Source organism: Laccaria bicolor, genomic scaffold, assembly GCF_000143565.1.
Source record: "Laccaria bicolor S238N-H82 LACBIscaffold_32 genomic scaffold, whole genome shotgun sequence".
NCBI lineage: Eukaryota > Fungi > Basidiomycota > Agaricomycetes > Agaricales > Hydnangiaceae > Laccaria > Laccaria bicolor.
The window spans coordinates 488,223-505,101 of NW_001889903.1; the positions used below are offsets into that span (position 1 = coordinate 488,223).

General features: G+C 47.8%; 4 protein-coding genes across 4 annotated transcripts; all 4 read right to left on the reverse strand.

Annotated features, from left to right (window-relative positions):
- Positions 1-881: 881 nt before the first annotated feature.
- On the reverse strand, positions 882-1,791 carry LACBIDRAFT_306901 (uncharacterized protein; the record flags this gene model as incomplete). Its single annotated transcript, XM_001885629.1, has 2 exons — positions 882-1,368; positions 1,427-1,791. The coding sequence occupies 2 exons, from the start codon at positions 1,789-1,791 to the stop codon at positions 882-884; spliced, it is 852 nt and encodes a 283-aa protein (XP_001885664.1).
- Positions 1,792-8,735: 6,944 nt separating this feature from the next.
- LACBIDRAFT_253023 (uncharacterized protein) lies at positions 8,736-10,061 on the reverse strand (the record flags this gene model as incomplete). Its single annotated transcript, XM_001885630.1, has 6 exons — positions 8,736-8,784; positions 8,842-8,885; positions 8,947-9,214; positions 9,282-9,686; positions 9,750-9,864; positions 9,920-10,061. 6 exons carry the CDS (start codon positions 10,059-10,061, stop codon positions 8,736-8,738), a joined length of 1,023 nt encoding a protein of 340 aa, XP_001885665.1.
- A 348-nt stretch (positions 10,062-10,409) lies between these two features.
- On the reverse strand, positions 10,410-13,997 carry LACBIDRAFT_306906 (uncharacterized protein; the record flags this gene model as incomplete). The annotated part of the gene is made up of 8 exons (XM_001885631.1): positions 10,410-10,572; positions 10,628-10,767; positions 10,833-10,950; positions 10,999-11,141; positions 11,501-12,114; positions 12,168-12,570; positions 12,632-13,738; positions 13,785-13,997. 8 exons carry the CDS (start codon positions 13,995-13,997, stop codon positions 10,410-10,412), a joined length of 2,901 nt encoding a protein of 966 aa, XP_001885666.1.
- An 851-nt stretch (positions 13,998-14,848) lies between these two features.
- On the reverse strand, positions 14,849-16,075 carry LACBIDRAFT_331266 (uncharacterized protein; the record flags this gene model as incomplete). The annotated part of the gene is made up of 8 exons (XM_001885632.1): positions 14,849-14,884; positions 15,009-15,037; positions 15,075-15,183; positions 15,246-15,316; positions 15,462-15,539; positions 15,619-15,682; positions 15,898-15,988; positions 16,026-16,075. The coding sequence occupies 8 exons, from the start codon at positions 16,073-16,075 to the stop codon at positions 14,849-14,851; spliced, it is 528 nt and encodes a 175-aa protein (XP_001885667.1).
- Positions 16,076-16,879: the final 804 nt, after the last annotated feature.

Sequence of the window (16,879 nt, forward strand, 5' to 3'; positions counted from 1 at the left end):
AAGACAGTCAGTCTCCCTCTCTATCAAGTAAACAACAACATAACCCCACCCTTCCCTATACAGCCCAAAAACTCGCACAAACGCGGTACACCGCCCTCCTCCTCCTCACTTCCCCAACCGAACTGCTCATCTCCCACTCAGACGCCCACACCCTCTTCCTTTGGTCCCCTCCACCAACCCCATCGCCCGACTAACGGCCACCAGCGCCAAGTCTCCCACGTCGCTTTTTCCCAGACGGACAGTGGGCAGCGTCAGCTGCTTGGAATAACAGCGTACACATATGAGAGGACCGGACGGTCGCTACGCTTCGAGGCCATGTAGGCGCTGTGTACCAGCTTGCGTGGAGTTCTGATAGTCGGTTGTTGACTAGTGATAGTAAGGATAGTACGCTCCCCCCTTTCGTGGAATTGACTGGAGTTTTCTGATGATGGATTTTTGGGGATATGGGATATGAAGACGTAATATCAAGACCGACCTTCCGGGACACACAGACGAGATGTATTGTGTGGACTTTGTGGCTGATAAGGTTGTTAGTGGGGGACGGAACCGTTAAAATGTGCTTGTTTTCGTTCTTTTGTTTTTGTGTGCAGCTGATGCGTTTTTGGTTGTAGATGGAAGAATTGAGGCCTCGAATTTGATCTGGATGCAAAGTAGCACATTTTCGTCATGACTGGGGTGATTAAATTGAAGTTTTGAACGTTGATAGATGCAAGATAGAAATATATATGCAATAAAAAAAAGGCTAGTCATATACATGTTGGTTAATTGTTTTCCATAGTAAGAGTGAAGTATAATATCTAGAGAGTCCCGATGATGATGATGAATGATGCGGGAAGAAAGAAAAAAGGATCGCAAGAAGGCATGGTCATGACCGTGAAGTCTCAACAGCAGCCACAAGCCTCATCGACCACACCAAGCGCACATGCATCCGCCCACAATCCGTGGATAAGCCCCATATGCCGTTGGAGCGCGACTTTATCAAGTGGTGATGTAGAGGAGGGGAAAAGCACATTGCTCAAATTCTCCGCATTCTTCGTATAAAGATACGATTGCAGCAAGGGGAACGCCGCAGGGGCCGGCAAGCAAAGGGGTACAACGGCAACAGTCGCACTCGTCCTAGATGTGTGTGTAGCCGAGGACGCAGGGAGTGCAGGGAGGTTCGCACCATGCGCCGCGAGGACGAGTTGGTGGGTAGGGAACAATGTGACTTTGCGTGGGGATGTGGTTGTTGTTGTTGGTCGGGAGGAATAGACGGCGAGCATGTGTGTTGGGCATACACCTGCTGGGTTGGAGATGGATACGTCCATCTCGGTTAGGAGTAAGGATTTGGGTGCTTGTGCTTTTAGGCTTGATAGACCCGCGAGCATTCTATGAAGAAAGTATATTAGAATCAAAGACGTAAGTACGGAAAAAGGAGAAAACTCACTCAGAAGCGAACAAGGAAAGCCGTTCACGAACGTATTCGGGTGTAACACCCTTCAACTTTGGGTCCACCAAAGCCATCTCGACTTCGTGCAATTGGGGAGTGAGGAGTGTGCGAGGGAGCTGCAGTGTCCGAAGGGGACTGTCGGTTTCAGCGCCGTTGATGATGGCGGGTTTGGGAGCAAGCGGGACACGTGAGGCCCTCATCAAGCGAGCTTTCCTGGCGCTGCAGTGCTTGGTAAAGAGTCTTTGCACGTTGGGGCACCGGGAGCGGGAGGACGGGATCCTGCGGCGAGCGGTGGGCGAGCACCAGGTAGCCGCGGCGCAGGCTGGCTTGGGAAAGGAGGTTGCGTGGAGACGGGCGATCATTGTAGTAGTAGGTGTTGGCGTTGTTGGTATCGGAGTGAGCTCGGTTGTTGGCTTGCGGAGGAGTGTCTTGGACGGATAAGCATTTTGAGACGAGGGAGGGAGGTTATATACGGCCGTGACAATGTCAGCTGTAATTTCTTGATGGACTCGACGAGATTGGTCGACTCTTTTGCAAAGTTGCCTTTTGCGGAAGGTGTTTAGCTTTGACCACCCTTTCATCTTCCATTTACAGTAATTGTATATCACTGTGGGTCCACACCAATCCCCGCGCTCATCTCGTCACCTCCCTGAATGGGTAATTCACGCTTTGTATGTAGCGCGCTGATGCTAAGATGTAAGAGAACACGAAAATTCAATTTTAACTGTGATTCAGTTGAACATCCGAATTTCCGTGGGTTGGGGGAAAGCTTTTGAAAATTCTCGTGCACTTGGATCCAAAACGCGTCGCGCTGATCTCAAATGAAATTGTAGAATTCAAAATTGATACTTGTTCAACGGATATAAAAATCATATCAGATGAGATGAGGAAACAAGTATATTTGCAATTTGGATTGACTCGAGAATTACGAAAGCTTTGAGCGTGCCGGTGTGAATCCTGGTTTCCGAGCCCCATGTGAAGGGTCTGAGAAGACAACAAGACTATACCAACCACAGGCACACTAGTGATGAAATGAGAGAGAATGGGAAGGTGGGAGGGTCGAAAAAATTCCGCGAAGGTTAGAATTCGCGGGGGGAAGTAGGAATGAAAGAGAAGAAGGCAAGGATTTCATTGCCTCTCGAATGACTATATCCTCGCAGCGCACAGACCTCAGAAGGCTGTCAACACCACGGAACGTGGTGAAGCGGACATCACCGCATTGCGCTTACAAAGCCCCTGCTTGAGTTGTTTCGAGCTCGCAAGCTCACTCTCCAACTCGAGCCTCAAGCTTTGTATGTAGCGCGCTGATGCTAAGATGTAAGAGAACACGAAAATTCAATTTTAACTGTGATTCAGTTGAACATCCGAATTTCCGTGGGTTGGGGGAAAGCTTTTGAAAATTCTCGTGCACTTGGATCCAAAACGCGTCGCGCTGATCTCAAATGAAATTGTAGAATTCAAATTGATACTTGTTCAACGGATATAAAAATCATATCAGATGAGATGAGGAAACAAGTATATTTGCAATTTGGATTGACTCGAGAATTACGAAAGCTTTGAGCGTGCCGGTGTGAATCCTGGTTTCCGAGCCCCATGTGAAGGGTCTGAGAAGACAACAAGACTATACCACCATGCGCAGCTCACCACAGTCGCGTTTCTTCGAAGACACGACTCCCCAACGAGAGCAAGCTAAGTTCAGAAGAAATGGGATAAAAATAGATTGATCATCTCAGATTGATCGTTTGTTCCATAACGGAACAAGGTAAGTGGAAATTTTATAACTTCCACTTCTTCCTGTACGCCGACATTGACTCTTCAATGATAGAAACACGAGAAGCGGAACCAGCGCTGGACATGAACAGAGGTAAGATTGACTCGATTTTCCTCCAATAGTCCATGAACGCCCTTGATTTCCAGCGCCCTTGTGCTGCAACCAAATCGGGCGCCACACCCATGAGGAGAAGATGCGTTGCACCACCAATGCGGAAGCCATGACCTGGCATATCAGGCATTCCAGCAGCAACCCAGATTTCGTTACATCGTGTCATGAACCATCCTTTGGTCATTGGCGACCATCCTCCGTCGGCTGTTTCGAATGAAAATAACGGTGCGTGAGATGGTATAGCTTTGCTGCATGAAAGATGGTGTTTAAGAGCTTTAATAGGACACGATGGATCATTGCGTGCTGTGATGGATATGCTTGCGCCTTCACGAAGCGTCGTCTTAGTCCATGGTATCTGACAGGTGCCGTATTCCGTGCCATTTGACAGGACATTGAAGATTAACGATGTCGAATGTGCAACGTGTTTAATAGGATCAAATAGATTTGTGCTCGGGATAACGAGCTCTCCGAGACGACAGCAGCACCAGAAGGCGACGCATGCAATAGCCCAGACTGCTGCGTCGAATGCATTGGATAAATCCAGGCCATTGCGCAACGCGTAAAGATGTTCAATGGTAACAGGAGGACGCTTGGCCCGTTTGGATGAAATAGGTATGAGCTTCTGAGCACCTTTCTTTGCACGGGATAAGATGTCACATCCATTCCACAGAGCACCGTTGATTGTATGCCAGAAGTGAAGACCAGAAAGCCAGTTGTCGATCGTACTCGACGATACTTTGCCGGCATGAAAGGCGATGAAGGAGGCGAGCAATGGCTCGGATGCAGGCATTCGGTCGACCTCCGTGACGTTAATAGTATCACAGTACTGCGTGAAGCGTAGTAAACCCGCTGCATATCCATCTCGGGTCGCTTGGTCGAGAGAGAACGCCATCACTTCAAAAAGACGTGTAAGATGTGACTCCGGTAGCGCCTTCAACATGTCCTCCCGGAAAATCTGTGAGTGAGGTGAGGTCCACTTGAGTAGTCTTTCTCCTGCGATGACGTGAGGACGGAATAAAGAAGGGACTATTTCATTGCCCTTCCGAGGCTTTCTAGGCCTCCTTGTACGAGCTTGTGATTGAGGCAAAGATAAGGTGCAGGTGTCCATTAAGGACGAAAACTGTGATAATTCTGAACGTACGTCTACGTTTTTGAGACAGTCGGATAAAGTAGAATGACTAGTAGACATGAGAGAAGTATTCGGCAATCGAAGGAGATATGGAATAGGGAACAGTCACTCGATGTTCGAGAGGGGGAAGGATACCTCGAGATATGGGGTCTGCCAAATTTGTGGATGATTCTACATATAAAAGAGAAATGGAAAGATCACGTTGTTCGAAGATGGCTTCTGCACGACGAATGCATGAGTTGGTCTCTTGGTTCCTTGACCATCCTTTCCGGAAGGCACCAATGACTCCTTCGTTATCACTGCGAATCAGAACATCAAGATGAGAAAGATGCATTTCGTAGAGAAGCGTGATGATGAGCTCAACGGCTACCGCTTCGAGCCATCCTATGTCTCGTCCGGGAGCCTTCCATGCTGGAAAGGTCTTCCATGCATCCCACGAGTTGTTGATTAGCAAACCGATTCCCCAGTCTGTTGAGGCATCAACCCAAATATTGAGGTCAGACGTAGGAGGACGCGAAGCGAGTGAACGAATGATGGACGGCTTGGAAAGTTGAGTGAACCACCATTTAAGGTCTGAAATGACGGAAGGAGGAGGAAATCTTGGGGCGAAGTCGCTAGTGAAGGTCAAGAGCCACCAAATGATATTGTTGAGATATGCTCTGCCACGCGAATAGACAAAGGTGATGTGTGATAGCGAGCCGTGCAGAGATTGTATGTCTTTTTTGAAGAACTGACGTGATAAGGGGGAGTCCTGCAAAACGGAGATAACTTTAGCAAGATGTTTTTCGCATTTGGTTTTAGTGAGATAGACGGCCTTCGAGATAAGGTCCCATTCAAAACCAACATAAGAAAAAATATCTCCAAAGGGGGAACCCTTTGTTGTATGCCATGGAATCCCGAGTGGGGCAATCATGGCTTTGATATAATCAAGATCATAATCATAACGATAGACAGTGCCGTCAGAAGTTCCAGAAAATAGGCCGGCCTTGTTCGCATAACGAAAAGCATTGAAATCATCAACCCATTTGATAACAGGCCCAACGCGAAGACTATGCCAGATGTCAACCGTCGCATCTGCAACCTCTCCTTGTAAACCTGAAGCAGAGGCGAGGCCAAATGGTACATTGTGATCGATGTAAAACAAACCCTTGAATTCAACAATCAGGTACCGCTTGGAAGCAGGGCTGACTGGAACTGTGCGATACGCCCCTTCTACATCAAGGGTGCACGCCTGTGTTCCTGGAGGCGCCGCCGAGACCTACACACTCGCATAAGCCATGACTAACAGATGAGCGAAAAACATGAGAAAACATTTGTCCCAAGTCATCCGTGTCCTTCAAGCAGCTAAGAGTTGTGAACTCCGCCGCGAAGAACTTCCGAACGAGACTCAAATAAGAAAGGGATATAGATATATGAAATAACAGAGAAAATGATAGATATGATGGGAAACATACAATTTTGGCGCACTCAGACGCCGTGCCCCATCGAGTTGGGTACTCCTCTGAGTTTATGTCATCGTTAACAGAAAAACCCAGGTTTCCCCGATATGAGAGATTACGACAGCAACGATATTTATCAGGACCGCCGGCTTCACCAGGCTTGACGACAACTTGAATAGGTGATGAACGAAACAGCCCGATTTTGGCTTCTAGTTCTTTTTGAGTGAACGGACCCGAGAGGCGTCCGAGTTTGAGTTCGTCAAAGATGTATTCTTGGATAATATGATCATAAGGGGAAACAGAGGCGAGATTGCCAGGAGTAAAAGATGTATCAAGATCGGCAATATTTCCGAGTGGGAAGCCATGAGTCAGTTTGAAGGGAAGTTCTGGATAACGATTGAGGATTTGTGCTTTTGAGAGATAGGCGTGGAAGGCGTCCGCGCTATAGGGAGTCCTGATCTTAGAGTAGTCAGGGTCGAAGTCATGAGGCGAAAATTCGAGATGAAGATTGTCAAAGTACGGTAAGCGATCGTTGATTGTGAGATCTGGATTGAATGAGAGATGTTCGAGCAAATCATGGAGTGATAACGAGCGCAAGTGAGCCGAGAGATGAATTGATGAAGTTGTAGAGTCGAGCTTAGATACATTTGCGAGAGCAGGCGCCATGATCAGAAGCGCCGCAGAAGGAACAGATGTGATGGTCCGAATGGGACTTGGAGCAGATAGAGAGCCTATTGAGATTGTAGGCGATACAGATGATGCCTCCGTCGCTTCGTCGCACGAGCTTCCGATTATCATATTTCGCTGTCGTCTGTTTGCCTGCCTGCGTGATCGACTCCTGGCATGACGCGAAGCGATGTTCTCGTTGACAAATGAGACAGATGGGAGTATTGGCAAAGGAAGCGCCAGAGGACCGAAAGGAATGATTGCTCGAACTCGCGGCGGCACTCTCAGTACGGCCCCCGGCCTGACGAGACGAGGACTCTGCATCACGGTGATGATAAGGCGCATAACGCGACTTGCCTTTCCAAGAAGAGGATGAGGGGCCGTTGGGATTCGATTCCGCGTCAGGTAAGGGCCTCGCTGCCAAAATTTCTGCTTGTAGAACCTCGAGCTTGATGGCTTCAAAGCGGCGCCTATAAGAATCCTCATCGTGAGGGCTTGGTGTTAGATTGTATTTTGTACGAGTTTCAATATCAAATTTGAGGATAGCGGCGAAGTTGCGCTTGAGGTTGTCTTGTTCAGCTAGAAATTCGTGGTGCTTCTTCCATCGAATGGCTGAATCCTTATCGCCGTGAGTCTCGACGAAACGGTGATATCGAGTCCAGGCTTCATGCCAATCGCCAATATCCATGGAGTCTTCTCCCTGGAAATATTTGATGTCTATTATATGCCGCTTCAGACTGGTAAGCCTATTAATAACCGTTTTCTGAGGAATAGAAGCTTCGCTTGTATGTAGAGTATTCGTCGCGGCCGTGGTAAAAAGAGATAAAGGGATGTGAGAACCGTTCTCGGCAAGGGAAATAATGAATGGATGAATGCCGTAGCCCGTGTTGGAAGTAGAGACTGCCGAGGTCGTCTCGTTTGTGACCGAGAAAAGAAGCTTGGGAGTCACGGCGATGACATCGGGAGGGGGTTTATCTTTCAGAGTGTTAGTTAGTGTGTCGCGAACAATTTTTTGCGAAGCAGGAGATATAGCTTGCAACGCCGCATATATCTGCGTCATTCTGGGGGCAGACGGCCCAGAGGGAGGAGTCTTTGGGCGATTAATGTCTTCCTCTGGTGTAACACGAGGGTCGGTCGGGTTGTTGGTAGTGTCGACGGGGTCAATTACAACATTGGACATATCAGAGGGGACATCTTTATTAGCAGCGCCAGCAGGAGGACGTGAAGTGTCAAGTTCAGTCATTTTGAGTTTTAATGAATTAAAATGAGATCGAAAAAATTCCGCGAAGGTTAGAATTCGCGGGGGGAAGTAGGAATGAAAGAGAAGAAGGCAAGGATTTCATTGCCTCTCGAATGACTATATCCTCGCAGCGCACAGACCTCAGAAGGCTGTCAACACCACGGAACGTGGTGAAGCGGACATCACCGCATTGCGCTTACAAAGCCCCTGCTTGAGTTGTTTCGAGCTCGCAAGCTCACTCTCCAACTCGAGCCTCAAACAATGAATAGAAAAGTTCAATTGCTTTTCTATTCATTCAAGCCGAGTCGGGTCCTGACTCCATCCTCCTCCCATCGTCTGCAATACTTATTACGGCTAGTCTAAATTTATTGTCCCCCACCCAGATATTGAATTTCAAAACAGGATTTCAACAGAAGTACATACTTATTGCGCAAACTAGTATCGCATCGATGCTTTGACCAGCTTGGGATCCTCATGGACGATAATATTGATCAAAATTTTCCTAAAAGGGCAAAGAACCATTTTTGGTATTTACGCCGTCAAGTTCTACAGCAGTATTACTGGTACGCCTCACCAATAGAAGTACTTGCTCAGGTGTAACCCAAGTCGACCTTCAAGAATGCTGCTTGCACGAAATTTGTAAAAGATTCCTGGAAGAGCAACACTTCTCTCAGTCCATCAACCGGTAGACAAAATCTATTGTCCAAGAGAACTCAGGTTCGCAAAAATCTCAATGACAGAAGTACTTGTTGCGATGTAAGTACTTACACACATTGTCAGAAGCATGCCAGTCGAAAACAATGAGATTGTAAACAATAACCCCAAATGCAAGTGCGAAACCGATGGATACATTTCGAACGAAATAATGGGAAAGAACGACAATATTTACAACAGACCACAACCGATTCTCTCTTGCAGCTCTCACGAAAGGAACGACTTCTCTTATTCACTCAGATCCTTGAAGCCTCAAGCGCATCCCTGATCCTGTGCTCCCAATACCTACTCACATTCATCAGGGACTCCCTCACAATAAAAAACCCAAGAAACAAAACTCACTTCTTGCGAATCACATCATGTGTATTAGCAAGCGAAGTCCACAGCTAAATCATCAAACATATCAGAAAAAAATAGACGAGTGTCTCAAAGAGAACCCCAACTAACCTCGATCGCCTCCAACGTATTCTTCTCCTGCTCATAAACATCCGCCAAAAACTCAATAGCGGACGGACAAGGCAAGTTGGCTCCTTTAGTCGGGGGCGGGTTCTCCAGATCCACGATATCGACGGAGGTCGGGTCGATAGGGAGCGTGTAGGGCCGCACGAAAGCCTTCACGCTAGCGAACGACGTCTTCGTGTGTTCCATGATCCCACGGAGGTAGTTCCATGCAGAGAGGTTGTTTGGCGCGAGTGAGATGTTCTGTTTCACGTACCTGCCACACATTCAATTCGTGAAACGGGATGGGGATGAAGGAAAGAAAGAAAGAGAAAAGAACGTACGTCAACTCCCGCTTATACACCCTCCCCCTATCCTCCTCTCCCTCCCTAACACCACACCCCCAAACGACAAAGAAACGATGATGCCACGCCGAATTGTTCCTAACATCCTGCGCCAGCATCGCATCCACGAAATCCAGCTCGCCCGTCCACAGTTCGTCTTCATCGTTGAAATACGCCAGCAGCCATTGGCGATAGGACCATGTATGGTAGTTCTTCGTGTCCGCCGTTAACGAGCGCGTGATGAAATCTAGTTCTTGCGCGGGCTTGCGGGTGATGGTTAGTAAGAGGCGGCGGTGGTGCCAGACTTGGTATGTCTTTAGGTACTTCACCGCGAGTTCGTCCATTAGTTTGAGTTCGACGTCGAGGGGCGCGTTGATGGATAGTAGAGTTTCGTATCGATATTGCCTGTACACCATACCATATCAATGAACATCTCATCCCCATCCGAGAGAGAAAAGCAAAACACACCAAGCAGAGTAATGAGCAGGATTAAGCCTGATGACAGCCTCAGTAAGCTCGAGCACCCTCTGGCTCTTCTCCCCAGTCCTCACGATCCCGCGGAAATAATTCGTCGCGTCTTTATCTGCCACACACCGTCATCTAACCCCCCAAGATAGACTGTCTAAAAGAGCACTCACATACGGGCGAATACAAGATCGGCGCTAGCGGGTTCACGCCCTCGTATTGTTCCAGTGGTACGACGTCCGCCCATTCAGGTCGTTCAGCGAACAGCGGGATGACGGGTTCTTCTTTTTCTTCTTGGAGTGCTGGGGTGGACATGGCGATTGGTCTCCTACGGTCGTGCCAGAGGTGGCTAAGGTACAGTGGGTGGGTTGTCTCAGAGAACAAAGAGAGAATTTATGAACAATGGCCACTCGAGGGGCATGATCGCGGCATATGGTCAGTGACTCTAAAGTGCCATCACCATCGCGGCTCGCCGTTCGAATATTGGACCTCATTTCAGCGATCCTGCTCGAGATCTGCGACCCTGGTTGTGATATGGCAACACTTATCGAACACTGTTAAATTTCGAGTAGTCATACCGTATACAAAGCAGGGTGAAATATGGATATTTATGAAACGCAAAGCAGAGATACGAAATAAATAGAGCTGAAAGTTCTGGCCAATTCACGCACGCTGCAGCCAACCAACTTCAAGGCCAGTCATCATGCGCAACCGTTCCGGGTATGCGGTATTACTCTGCTTCAAAAATCCAGCAAGGCGACGACAGATAGACATCGGGTATGAGAGATATTCAGCTTGAGGGAATCCTGGGTATTTATTGAGGAGGCTGGAAAGGGTTTTCAATACCACGTATTAAATCGCTATATTGTGAGAATGAGTACCTTTTCAAATCAACATTCGCATCAGACGGTGAGATGAGTTTATAAAGGACCTTCGCGGCCATAACCGAAGCACTCTTGGGGATCGCGCGGGACGTGGGCGTGGTATAGGCGAGGCGGATGCGCGGTTTGAATAACCACATCTGGAGGGGGGGGAACAATATTAAAACCGATGTGATCCATTAGCCAAACAGCAGGCAGGACTTACAAGGATTCGCGGCCGTTCTTCCTCCTCATCGCTGATGATGAACCGATACGAAGCATGAGCTTGAACAAATTCAGTCATATCTTCCACGATGAATGCAGACAGTGGTATCTTCAAACACCTGGATGCGTGTTAGAGTGAGCCATGCGGTGAGAAAGGAGCAACTAACTCGGCTGTCGAGCTGACAGGACGGACTGCGTATTTGAGGACTCGGTAGGCTGTACGAACGTCGCCTTCTTCTGAAGCTTTCTCTTGATATCTCCCAAAGACAGCGCCGCATAGACATCGTGCAAGGTGCCAGTTATCTTCGCGCTATAGATAGGTGGCATTAGCAAACTAAATAAGAGACAGAGAGAAGAAGAAAGGATGTGTCCTCAAGCGTAGCTCTCACGACGGAAGCCTCTATATACATGAGGGTTGTTTGAGCGAGGAAATAGAATCAATCTAGGACGCGTTGTATCAACCGGTATGCTGATCCATCCACGCACATCCACAAGCTAGCCAAAGCCCCAGCAAAACCCAGAACCTGCCAGGGGCTTCGAGTTCTGCCAAAGCAATAGCATCGCAAGGGGCATACAATGGATACATCAGTCGCTGGTAGGCAACCAACGCCAGTCTTCTTTGTCGTCCGAACTACTATAAAGTATGAAATAAAGTAATGTAGGACGCACCGAAGCTTCTTTCGCATGGTATAGGTTATTTGTAGACATCGCGGAGTTGTCGAACAAGATATAGCTTCCTCCCACAAGTGCCTGACCTGGAGCCGGCCAAAACCCAGTTTTGCCAGTCTTGACCACTTGCTCGTGGAGGGACTGGTCGGTATGACACATCCAGGCCTCGACTAGCTCTTCCCAATGTTCCGACGGTAGATCACGATAATGGTCAATCTTTGAAGACTGAACGAGAGGCAGGGAACATGAGGCACAAATGAAGGATGTGGGATTCATCGACGACAGGTGGGAAGCATCAAGCAGGGGTGTTGGTGATTCTGCAGTCTCGGAGGACGATGATGAGGGTAAAGTCGAAAGTCTGATTTCGTAGTGTCCACTCTGAACTTGGATTTCTTTCTTTCCTGGGGTCGTCCGAGCAGGGAGCATGAGCGGAAGCGAGCAGTAGGGGCCGGATTTGATGAGGAGATGATCTCCTCCCTCTGAAGGGTGTTCAGGGAACGGGGGCAATACTTCGGCTTCCAAGTCAACGCCAGGGTATCCGCCAGTCACCGTGAAGAAAACGAGCACATGTTGCAAGTTTTCGTGGTTCTCCGCAACGTATACGACATCAAAGGCTAGAATATGAATGTCAGTCGTAAACCTTGAGAGGGACGAGAAATTTACGGACAGGTACTTTGATCTCCGAACTTTGGCTGCAACTGAACACTGGAGATACCAGAGCTGCTACCCTGGCTTGAATTAGACTTCGAGGATGACAATGGTCGCAGCCAAGATAATGGAGGCGCAGATAAGCTTCGACTCCTGCTCTTCTTCGATTTGGTAGTTGGTATAGGAGGAAGCGTGATTTCGTCCTGCCTAACTGGAGGCAGCTCTTTCACGAACTCTGGTAAAGTCAGAAGAGTTTCTGGATCCTTCAGTCGTTCAGAGTTTGGGGGTAAGCCCTCTCGAATAAATTCAGGAAGACTTAGAAGAGCCTCTGGATCTTTGACACGAGGATGCAGTATCGCGTCTTGGCCGTAAATTCGACCAGCACCCGAGTGTCGAACCAATTGTTCAACAAACGCGTCCCTCTATAAGAAAAACGCATCAGATCGGGGATCAGAAGCATTGGATCATCAATGCATCACTGACCTTGGCTACATCACGAAGTTTCGCCTTCTCTAGTCTGCTCCGCATGCCACCATCAAGAATAACGGATTGACCTTTGAGGGACCTATCCGAAGCTTTCCCGAGAAGGTCAAGAATGTTCTCCAGCTCCTTCACGTCCCTTTCCTTTCCTTTGCTACTCAGCGAAACGCCTTGTTGTCGAGCTTTCTCCATCTGAACGAGCTTCGAAGATTTGAGCTCGACTCGTTGATTGTGAAGCTGCGGCGCAACAAGGTAGAGTCTGTCAATCGCCATTGCAACGGCCTCTAGATCTAACCGCATCTTCTCGTCGCTCTGACGTGTGCTAGACGAAGGCTGGTATTGTGCCGTCTTACCCTTGCTGTCATCTATTGAGCTACGACCGCCAGGCTCGTAAATGGGCGGACTTTCCAAATCAAAGTCCTCATAGTCATATTGAGGGGGAAGATTATCTTGGAAAAATCTCGGAAGGTTCTCCGTATGCTCTTTGCACATTGAGACTACGGTTTCGAGCTCTTGATCGATTCTTGTCCATAACAAGGAAACTTCGACCTCAAGGGTCGTAGGTATGCCCGGAGTGGACATTCCACCCTGAGAGACAAGACGTTCTGTCTGCAACTCATTAAGCTGACGCTTGAGTGCGTCAAAATGATCAATTGGAGGGGGTTCGTCGTATTGGCGGGAAGACTCTGGCTCGGGCGTTTCAAGAGTGGTTAGGTGCATGCCTGATTGAATAACAGAGAGTCTGTTGAGGTTTGACAGTAAAGAGACGAGAGATTTCGCAAGAATCGCTTCACTGGGCTGCAAGGAAGATGAGATGGATTTCACCCGTGTCTTAAGCTCATTGATGAGATCAGAATCATTGACGGAATCACGGGCCTCGATCATTTCATCGTCCCTGCCACGATTTCGAAGATTGATGACAAGGGTATGCAAGGCAGAGGACGATGATTCAGCCTCGCCTTGTGGAAATGTGGTATTGTGTGGGCTGGATGGCATGGAGTGTCGACGGTCGGGAACAATGGGATTCCACCCCGTTGGGACGGATAACAAGTTGTTTAATGTCATCAAGCACGACCTTTGAACCAACGCAATTGAAGGCATTACGTCGCCCTTCACAAAATGAGTGAAACTTCGGTGTAAAATCTTCGCAACTCACATGTACGCCACGCGAGTCGCTGTCGGACTCTGCAGCTTGTGGAGGTTCTGCCACTTGCTCTTCAGACGAAACAAAAAGATCCTCCGAAAAGAAAGAGTCATCTGCCTGCAATTGTCGAAGCTGTTCATGAGGAAAAGGCGAGGGAACATGGGTAGACAGCAGTGGACTTGATCTTGTATGTATGGGCGCCTTTGGACGAGTGACGGTGGCCATTGCGTAGAAGATCGCAAACTGGTGGGCGTTTGTAAGTGTGTTTCAAAGAAACGCACAAGGAACGAGGCGACGTACCAAGGGTGTTCCTTATGCGCTTGATGACTGTTTCAGGCAACCTCAACAACAAGAGCAGCGAGCGCGTCTGGAGCGAGGAACCACTTCAATGTGAACGAAGGACTCCAGCCCCAACTTCAATGGTTGTAGACAACGGTCGATGCAATTGTCTCCTGTAATTAGAAAAAAAATTGGCAGTCCAGCAAAGCAGTTAGTAACGGTGGAATTTGGATCGGTCAAAGATCGTAATTACGCGCCGTCGCAATATGAAGATGCTCACTGACACAAATTCGTAGAAGCTCCCAAAGTAGCCGGTTGAGCTTGCAAAAACGTTCAGAGTGATGAGAGTAGCTGGTCGTTGTGCAGAATGTTGATTGTAGTGGAACATGAGGAAATTATTTGGGAAGATAAAACGAGAGGATTTGTGTGGCTGTGCACTTAGTCATCCGGTCAAATCAGTTGCAGGCATTGCGCCTCCCCACACCTGAAACAAGGGATGATCGGACAACTAAGCGAAGAGATTGACAGATGCAAGGACAAATTAATCATTTTTGACTATTGTTTGTTGATAAGACGGACTCATTATAAGATTTTTAGTCCGACAACCAATTCCGCCGAGGGCCGAATCTTATTGTCGTATTTTTAAATTTCCATCAAAATTTATTATAATTGTGTTTGATTCCTTCGAAAAGTTGACAAATCTTAGGACAAACAAAAAATATGTAGCCTAATATATCATACTTTCATAGCTTCTTACAGGTACAAAATCCGTATATAGAATATATTAGTGAACAATTTCAAAATCCGTATTGAAGCCATACTTGGAAAATGGTCTGCGTAAATATACAACAACATATATATAATCCGACATCAAATCTGTCAAAAAGACAAAGCAAATGCCAGATTTGGAATATTTCCAGGAAACGAAGCGAATATCCCGGTGAAAGGGCCACTCACAGGATAATCAAAGTTACTCATGGGGTGAACTCTATTTAGAGAATCAGACCGTTATTATGAACTGACCAACCAACAAGGTCACAACCAGTGCAATGGCCTGCCATAATTTCAAGGAGTTAGATGTGGCGTGGTGAGGTTGGGCTTGGACCTGGACCGGTGGGATCACATTCTCAACCTAGGAGGGAAAACTCTTATTCGAAATTGTCATGAATTACAATAGCGCTCAAAGTACTTTACCTTAGCAGGTTCCCAAACCTTGATGGCAGCACTGTTTGAGTCCGAGGAGCCTGTGATGATAAGGTATCCATCTGAAGAGGAATATGTCTATTCAGCAAATGAGAATTCTTGAGAATGATACAACCAATGGAAGGAAGTTACTGTAACAATCTGCACTAGTGTTCCAACTTGTAAGAGCTCTCAGCTTTAGAATAGGTCTAAAGGAAATTAAAATACCTTGTCCATGTGGAAGAACCATAAGTAGACCTACGCAGGAGTCGTAGACCCAAGCAGACCCATTATTTCCACCAACAACTATGAGAGACCCTCAGTTAGGGCAGTCAAATGGGTCCATCACTGATGGGCCAGCGGCGTGTGACAGGCGCCCATCAACAGTGGGCCAGCGGACTCGGCCGAGCTGTCAAAAATTCGGCCTTGGCAATGACTGGGCCGAGACTCTAAAATAGGCCATGCGAGATGGGTGGGCCACGAGTACAGAACCCCATAGAGGACGGATCGGCCGACTTTGCCCCTGGCACCCATGGGTTGCGCCCAATTGCGCGGATCCCATTGTTGCGCCCATTCGTCTTTGATGCAGTTAACCAGAGTGCTGCCTCGTTAGTTTCACTGTGGGGGACCACGTAGGAGAAAGTTAAATAGATATATTATTTACCTGTTGTGGGTTGCGCCCAATTGCGCGGATCCCATTGTTGTGCCCATTGGTCTTTGATGCAGTTAACCAGAGTGCTGCCTCATTAGTATCACTGTGGGGGACCATGTAGGAGAAAGTTAAATATTTACCTGTTGTACATCTGGCGCCCATGGGTTGCGCCCAATTGCGTGGATCCCATTGTTGCGCCCATTTGTCTTTGATGCAGTTAACCAGAGTGCTGCCTCGTTAGTATCACTGTGGGGGACCATGTAGGAGAAAGTTAAATATTTACCTGTTGTACATCTGGCGCCCATGGGTTGCGCCCAATTGCGTGGATCCCATTGTTGCGCCCATTTGTCTTTGATGCAGTTAACCAGAGTGCTGCCTCGTTAGTATAACTGTGGGGGACCACGTAGGAGAAAGTTAAATAGATATACTATTTACCTGTTGTACATCTGTGTTGGCGGCAGCCTCGTTGTTGCACCTGCAGGCAACCACATTTTTCTTCGCCAACCAGTCAATATTCCCCACCCATTTTCCCCGGTCTTGCTGCGATGCTGCAAGACTTGAGTAGTTTCAAGCTCACTCAAGAAATAGCTGACTTTCTCAAAGCTAAATTCCATGCTACCCTCCATGGAACAGCACAAAAAACACCCTTTCCCCTGCACTGGACACTGGACCTGTTGGATGACTGCAATGGGATAGTTGTTGTTTTGGTTGAGGCTTTCAAACACCCAAGTGCGCCACGCCTGCTCACATAGTAATTGGTTGATTGATCTCTTCAAGTCCGCACAACATGGGATGCCACGAGGTATTGCGATACCATCGGCGCCGCCCTGACCGGACAAAGTCCTAAAACAGAAGAGAAAATCTTGAATAGGTACCTGCCCATCTATTCACCTATTGTCCATAAAAGTTCGCCTTTTGTGGTAACGGATATGCATAACAATGGGCTGGTTTGGTATTTGCCTGACATCCTTTCAGGAGCATGCCAGGTATGTGA